This window comes from Microtus ochrogaster, linkage group LG5, assembly GCF_000317375.1.
Source record: "Microtus ochrogaster isolate Prairie Vole_2 linkage group LG5, MicOch1.0, whole genome shotgun sequence".
NCBI lineage: Eukaryota > Metazoa > Chordata > Mammalia > Rodentia > Cricetidae > Microtus > Microtus ochrogaster.
The window spans coordinates 51,950,178-51,957,880 of record NC_022031.1 but is presented as its reverse complement, the minus strand read 5'-3'; the positions used below and the strand labels follow the sequence as shown (position 1 = coordinate 51,957,880).

The 7,703-nt window shown below is 47.2% G+C and overlaps 1 protein-coding gene across 2 annotated transcripts in view; it reads left to right on the top strand.

Annotated features, from left to right (window-relative positions):
* Positions 1-2,106: 2,106 nt before the first annotated feature.
* Positions 2,107-7,703, top strand: part of Ptgr1 (prostaglandin reductase 1) — a 17,271-nt gene continuing 11,674 nt past the window's right edge. The window contains exons 1-4 of one of the 2 annotated variants that reach the window (XM_005362232.3): positions 2,107-2,175; positions 4,157-4,272; positions 6,290-6,335; positions 7,240-7,296. In XM_005362232.3, coding sequence (XP_005362289.1) covers positions 4,167-4,272; positions 6,290-6,335; positions 7,240-7,296 — 209 coding nt within the window. In that variant the 5' untranslated portion in view covers positions 2,107-2,175; positions 4,157-4,166. Of the gene's footprint in view, positions 2,176-3,529; positions 3,548-4,156; positions 4,273-6,289; positions 6,336-7,239; positions 7,297-7,703 lie in introns of those variants that run through there. The other variant, XM_026786559.1, reaches the window with a different exon arrangement.

Genomic DNA, 7,703 nt, shown 5'->3' with positions numbered 1-7,703 from the left:
TAGACCAGGCTGGTCTCGAACTCACAGAGATCCGCCTGCCTCTGCCTCCCGAGTGCTGGGATTAAAGGCGTGCGCCACCATCGCCCGGCTCCCCTTCTCTCTTTTTATGTTCCCTTTTCTCTAATAAAAAACCCCTCCATGTGAACTCTGTTGCACAGCGTCTTTGTCTCGCGTGCTACTTTTTTTTAAGATTACACCACCAGCCATACGGTGTTTTTCTCATCTTAATCTTCGGAAGCCCTGACATATACTCAAATGTATTGAGCTTGATAGCTTCCCTTAAAAACTTTTATAATTACATTTATTGACTTATTTATCGTGTGGAGTGGGTACAGGCATGTCACAATATATAGACAGAGGACAAGTTGAAGGCGTCAGTTTTCTCTTCATACCCTGTAAGTTGTGGGGGTCAAACTCAGGCTATCAGGGTTAGCGACAAATGCCACGTGAGACATTTCATTTGATTTAGCTCACTAGCTTCAAGGTATGCTTTTTAAAACACCACACACACACACACACACATACACACACACACACACACACACACACACACACACACGAAGAAAACAGAAGTGAGGGTCTTGCTACTGGCCAGTATTATACATTCCATGATACACTCGGTTCTTGATCTTCAACAGCTAGCAGGCGCTGCAGGTCTATGGGTGTCTCCCTTGTGGTCTCTGCACAGGTGTCAGGGAAACTCAGCCCCCAGGACAAAGGGGCCTTCTTGATCAGTTGTCAAGACCTCCCCTCATATGGAGGAAAGGTGGGCATGGGTGCTCACCAGGGACCAGTGTACAGGTGTGATGGTTTGGGTGAGACTGGCCTTCATGGCACCTAAGTTTGAAGGCTTGGTTCCCAGCTGTTGGCACTGTGAAGGATTAGGAGGTGTGTGTGGCCTTGCTGAAGGAGCTTTGTTACTGGAAGTGAGCTATGACATTTCAAAAGCCCACGTCCAGTCTCTCTCTGCTTGCTCCCTGAAGATCAGGATGTAAGCTCGAAGTGACTGCTCCAGCATTGTGCCTGCCTGCCTGCCTGCTGCCACACTCCTTGTACAGTGGTCATATACTGACTCTCTGAAACAGTGAGCAAGTCCCCAGTATAATGCTTTTTTTTTAAGTTCCTGGTGTCTCCTCACAGCAACAGAAGAGTCACAAAGACAACGGCTTAGTCTGGTTCTTTTCCAGGTCAAGTCTGCATTCTAGAGTTCAGAAACCAAACCCACAGTGACTTAAAAAACACGCCTTTAATCCCAGCACTCGGGAGGCAGAGGCAGGCGGATCTCTGTGAGTTCGAGACCAGCCTGGTCTACAAGAGCTAGTTCCAGGACAGGAACCAAAAAGCTACGGAGAAACCCTGTCTCGAAAAATCCAAAAAAAAAAAAAAAAAAAAAAACAAAAAACAAAAAACAACACAAAAAAATTTTATTCACAAAGGACTGTCTTTAGGATAAAGTAAGCCAGCTTGCAATCTCACGCCCTCCTCCCCCATCTTTTAAGTTTAGGTGTAAATTACATTCTCTGAGCAATGTGGTTTAGGGATTGTAAAATCACCCAAAGGCATAGTTTTCTAAATGTCCCACTTAAATCTAAAGCAGGTAAGCTACCTGACTTTCTCCACTGATTCCTCTGAGCCTTCTGCCTTCTAGCCAAGGAAGGGACTTTACCTTACTGAGGTTCCTGAGCTGGGAACTCCTCCCGCTGCTGGCGGCGAGTAGTGCCGATTGTATCTCGTCGCTGCCATAACTCCATCTTAACTCGTTCTTTACAAAACAGTTTTAGATGCCATGACTGCTCACCTTCTCTGTTAAGGATTCAAAGAACCTAGCACCTGCCTCTCCCAGAGACGGGGAAATAGTGACAGCAGCAGCAGTTGTTGGCCCGAGGTGGCAGGATATTGCCTGAAGTAACTGGGTAATTTATTGATTTCTTTGATTCTGATCTTGTGAACGTAAATTGAGTTCTTCAGGAAAAAATATTTTATTATTTAGAACACAGGGAGACACCTACTCACACAAACCCCTCCTTATGCCGTGCTGTGACCCAAGCTCTTGGCAGAAGCTGCTCCTCCCTGGAGAAGCCCCGCCCCCTCCGACGGTCCAGCAAAAGTCAACTGTTGGGCGCTAAGCAGAGCATTCAGAGCGGCCTCCCAGGAAAGGAGTTTCTGCGAGCTTCTGTAAGTAGAGACATTAATATTTTTGATCCCTCTTCTTTTCCTCTTTCCTCGCCCGACCGGTTCTTTCTTCCCGCTGAGCATCTAGATCCTCGTTGAGCTAGTGAGCGCGGGAGGTCTTCCCGACCCGGACATCCATAGACCGGTGCTTAGTGACCCTGGGTTTTGCGCTCAGGAAGTTAGGGAGTCCAGGATCGCCTCGCGGTCCCTGCAGCTTCTAGAAGAGACTGAGACCTAGTTAGGGAAACGGCAAAGTCGGCCTGCAGTCCGACTGTACGTGCATTCGTGCATGCGGCGGAAACGCCTGCACCCGGGAAGATCTGGGCTAGGAGTTTGCTGGATTGCTAAACTGAAGCAAATGAGAAAGATAGGGGTGGGGATTCGCGCATGCGAGGTAGGAAGCCAGCCAGGTCACGCACGAAGGCACTGTACCAGGACCCTTTTCAAAGGGGTCCTTCTAGACTTGTGGCAAGTTTAGGAGGAACAGAGGCTGCTGCTTTGAAGAGAGACGGAAATATGAAGAGTTTTAAAAACAAAACAAAATGGAAATCCTCCCGTAAGATGGCTCTGCGGGTGAAGGTGCTTGCCCCGCAAGTCCTACAACCTGAGTTCGGTCCCTGGAACCCAAGGATGGAAGACTCGAACCCACTCCTGAAGGCGGTCTTCCGACCTCTACAAGCCCTCGGTGACACGCACGCCACCCCCCCCACCCCACCCCCGGTCATGCACACACAAAATAACGATAACAATAAACCAGACTCAAGCTGAGTGTGGTGGAGCGTGCCTGCTGTCCCAGCTTGTGGAAGCAAGAGAATGAAGGGATCCAAAACAGCCTCTGTTACCTAGGGAGTTCAAGCCTGCCTGGGCTACACAGCCATGCCCTGTCTCAGAAAAACAACAAATTGAACTCGGAAACGTGCAGTAGAACGATAGTTATCAGAGACTGAGAAGGGTTGAAGTATTGGTCAAAGGGCACCGAGTCAGATAGAGTGACTGTTGGCAACAACGATTAGTTCAAAACCAAGCAGATTTCAAGTGTTTCATCATAAAATGGTGGGTAAAGAAGGCGACGGGCTTGTTAAACACTCTCCATCGCTTACACTGTGTCCTCTCAATGTAAGCAGTGAGCTGTCGTTGGGGGAGGGGTGGGAGTGGTTTGAAGGAGCACTTGTTCTTGCAGAGGCTCGTCATCAGCACCTTACGATGGTTCACCGCAGGATCGGGTTGCGAGCGAGCTCAGGCCAGCCTGGGCTACGGGAATCCCTTGTCGAACCCAGAGACAAGTAGATGGGAAGAGTTGGGCTTTGAATTTCCCTGCTCACTGTCCTCCAGTCGGGCTGTTTCCTAGGGAGAGAGGAACGTAGTGAACAAACTGGTCAGTCCTGCGTGCTTATCTGGAGAATTCACTGAGGTCCCACGTGATGATGTGTAGTTCTGTGCTCCTAACACTTTAAAGCACAAGGCAGTTTAGATTATCTTTCTGTTGGTTTTACCTGGAAGCAAGTTTAAACCAGTTTCCGTTTTTGGAGCGGAAACCAGAGACAATGAGATGGAGCAGCGGCGCCTCCCAGTGGCTGTGAGGTCCATGCGTCTGTAGAAAAAAAAAAAAAAAGACGTGACTTTGGTTCCTGTATTTCAGGCTTTTCCTGAAGAGTCACAGCAGGAGAGACGAGAAATTGCTGGACTTTGCAGGTCCGCTAGTTGTCTAATGTCCTAGAGAAACTCCAGCATGAATTTGTCAGTTTACATTTTTCTTTTTGCCTTGAGAGCTTGTTTTAGCCTGTTTCTGCATCTGCGCACTTGAAGTGATTGGTAACAATGACTCTTACAGAAAAGCCATGGGAATAAAATGAGATCAAACATAGGAAGTGCTTAGTATAATCCCAGAAAGCTGTAAATGGAGGTGATTGTATGGTAATAGGGTTGTGCTTGCTGGCCTCAGGGCTATGAGATGATCGTTGACCACGCGTTTACCGTGTTCTAGGTACATCACGATGGTGCGAGCCAAGAGCTGGACCCTGAAGAAGCACTTTGAAGGCTTCCCCACTGACAGTAACTTCGAGCTGAAGACAACTGAGCTCCCACCCTTAAATAATGGAGGTAAGTCGGAGCTGGCAGAGGCTGTAACCGTTAGCTTCTGCCGCCGCCTAATGGAGAATCCATCCCCAAGTTTGACTTCAGACAATTTTTCTTATTAGTTTACAAAAGTTCTGAGTGTTCATAGCTTAGGCTAGTTTAAGCTGGGTGCTTCTTTGTAGGTCTCACCTGGGCTAAATGGTTAGTTACTTTAGGATAAGTCTCATTCATCTGCCTAATAATAGAAGGCTTTCTACTGGGGTCAGGCTGCAGCCCCCCCCCCCCCCATTTTTCTGAACAGCCAGATTGGGTTCTTTCCTTGTAATGGTCTTGTGGGTTGGTGAGCTCCAGTGTTCAAGAATTTTTCAAGTTTCTACTTGTATTGCTTTTCTTAAAATCCCATGGATCAAAACAAGTTGCCCAGATTCAAAGGCTGGCAAATTTCTTTCTTTCTCTTTTTTTCGTTTTCTTTCTTTCTTTCTTTCTTTCTTTCTTTCTTTCTTTCTTTCTTTTTTCTTTTTTTGCTGCCACCTCTTCTCCTCCTCTTCATGATTTTAGGCAACCAAATTTTAGGTGAGGGTTTCACACTCAACCTACCGAACCAGATTTCTTGATCGGAAGCACACAGTATTGGGAGGCATTTATGTCTGTTTTGCAACCCACCACTACCTTTTTTAGGGTTTCTTTCCTATGCAGCTTGAATGTCATCACGGGTTCCCCTCCCCAGTATCTTTGATGAAGCTCATGTCTGGGTGCCTTACCCTTCATGGCTTTGACAAAGAAGGCTGTCTCCTTTGTCCTGGTGAGCCTGATGATGACAGAGAGGCGAGCAGGTCTCAGCAGTTCTACCCAGAGCCCAGCCCGTGAGCTGTGTGCCTAGGGTGCTGCAGTGAATTAGCTCCTGAGATCCAGGTGCAGTCCCTTGCCATGACAGGGTCACTCACTGAGGTTAAGTTGCAGTGGGCAAAACTTGGATACAAAGTTCCAGAAAATATACAGAGGAGGTCACTTTAGCAAAATATGTCTTCTTTTGTATCGATCAAAGAAGTTAGTAAAATGCTACGCATTCTGGTTAGTTTTGTCAAATTGGCACGAGCTAAAGTTATCTGAGAAGAAGAACCTCAAGTGAGAAAAATGTCTCTAAAGCCGGGCGGTGGTGGCGCACGCCTTTAATCCCAGCACTCGGGAGGCAGAGGCAGGCGGATCTCTGTGAGTTCGAGACCAGCCTGGTCTACAGAGCTAGTTCCAGGACAGGCTCCAAAACCACAGAGAAACCCTGTCTTGAAAAACCAAAAAAAAAAAAAAAAAAAAAATGTCTCTATGGAATTGTGGGCAGGCAAGTCCATAGACATTTTCCTGGTAAATGATTTACATAGGCGGGATCAGCCCAGTGTGGGCTCTGCCACCCTTGGTGGTCCTAGATTGTATTAAGAAAGCAGATGAGAGTGAGCCAGGAAGCGCAGTTCCTTCATGGCCTCTGCTTCAAATCCTCCCTTCAGATGCCTCCCTGGAGCTCCTGCCCCTGTGTCCCTTTGTATTAGACTGTGATTGGGGCAGATTTGGTCATGGTCTTTATCACAACAGTAGGAAGCAAAGGTGTTACATGACCACCGTACCATGGCGGCTGCAAAAGTGACCCTGTTAAGTTATTTAACTTGACCTTAAGTAGGATGAGACAATAATTGAAAATGTCACATGAATTGATCACCCTAAAATAGTACAGGTAGCAGTATCATCATCATCATCGTCATCTTCATCATCATCAACTGGGCTGGGTCAAACATGGAAGCCTTTCTTCTCTCCAGTGGGAAGCACAGGTGGGGAGCTGGAGGTGAAACTCACCATAAGAGAGTTTTCCTTCCGTGCACAAGGTTTTAAAATCAATCCCCAGCATGGTAAAATTAATCACTAATAGCACGGATGAGCGGGGGTCCCTAAGCAGAAAGACTAGGCTTGTTTATTCAGAATGCCAGGATATTGCAGCCATCCTGGCTCACGTCGCTAACTGCATCTCAATGTTTTTGTTTTTGTTTTTTTGTAGAGGTCCTGCTGGAAGCCCTGTTCCTCTCTGTGGATCCTTACATGAGGTACTCTCTCCCTCCTCAGTTTTCCTGTTTGTTGGCCCATAGTTTGAAGAACTGCAGCTCGTCTTTTAGGATAGCCCATGATCAAAACAGCAGGCTTTCCTCGTTCTCCCTATACTGTAACAGTGGTGAGATTCCAGGGTCTCATCTTCCGTAGCCCAAGGTTGGCTCTGCACAGTTTTCCCTTCCATTGCTCAGTGGAGCTGCTTCCAGGAGAGACGGGGAGAGGTGCAGGAGCTGGCCTCCATTTGCCCATTCCCTACGGGCAACAGTGGAGCAGAAGCAGCTAAGACGAAAATCAGGTCTTGCTGCCTTCTCTTCCCCAGTATTTTGTGTTTTGTGATTCATAGTTGACTCAGACTTATAACTTCAAAAGCACTGGAGGGCAGAGAGGGAACAAACGCCCTTCCACGGCACTTCAGTGATTTCTTTTAACCTAAATAAGTAATACAGCTGATTGGCAAAGATTCAACTCTCTGTGGAAAGATACCATTTAAAGATGTTAACTAGCAGCTGGGCATGGTGGTTCATACAGGAAGACTACAGATTTTAGACCAGTCATAGGGAGACCCTGGTAAATAAAACAAAATGGTAATTAGCATCCTTTCGGGGGTGCTTAGTGTTGGGGTAGCAGATACCAGCAGGGCCCGTGCTGTATTTTGAGTATGGTTGACAGAAACTCACCTCCAACCAAGCAGAGTGGTAAGATTCTCACATTCATTCATAGAATGCATATTTTGGGGTCCAAGCATAGCCACCTCATGCTGCATCTCACCTGGTTTACTGCCCTGGCATATTGAATGTTGTTTTGACTCAGTGTTTTGCCATTTGGCTTGGTACTCAAGGCTCAAGATATTTGATAGTCTCGTACACTAAGAATGAATTCTGTTTTTTTTTTTCTTTTTAGAATTGCATCGAAAAGACTGAAGGAGGGTGATAAGATGATGGGTGAACAAGTGGCCAGGTAAGTATTTACGTCTGCCTTGCCGTTCAGATAAATGTCCTCCAGCTCCTGCCAGGTCTGTGTTCACTGCTCCCACAGCTCCTTCTCCAGCCTCTGTGGTTCTCTAGGAAACAGTTTGGGAAGGCCCGCCTCCTTGACTGAGAGGGTCAGAAGGATGCTGTAGCTGTGACCAAATACCTTAGGGAAATGACTGAAAGGGAGGAATGGCTTGTTTTGGTTCATCGTTTCATAGGATTCAGTATGTAGCCCTTGCCTCTGTTGGTCCTGGGCCTGAGGTGAGAAGGATCATGGCAGGAGCAGCCTGTAGGAGAGTGTCTTCCTGCCTCCTGCAGACAGGGAGAGAGAGGAGATAGAGAGAGAGAGAGAGAGAGAGAGAGAGAGAGAGAGAGAGAGAGAGAGAGCACACT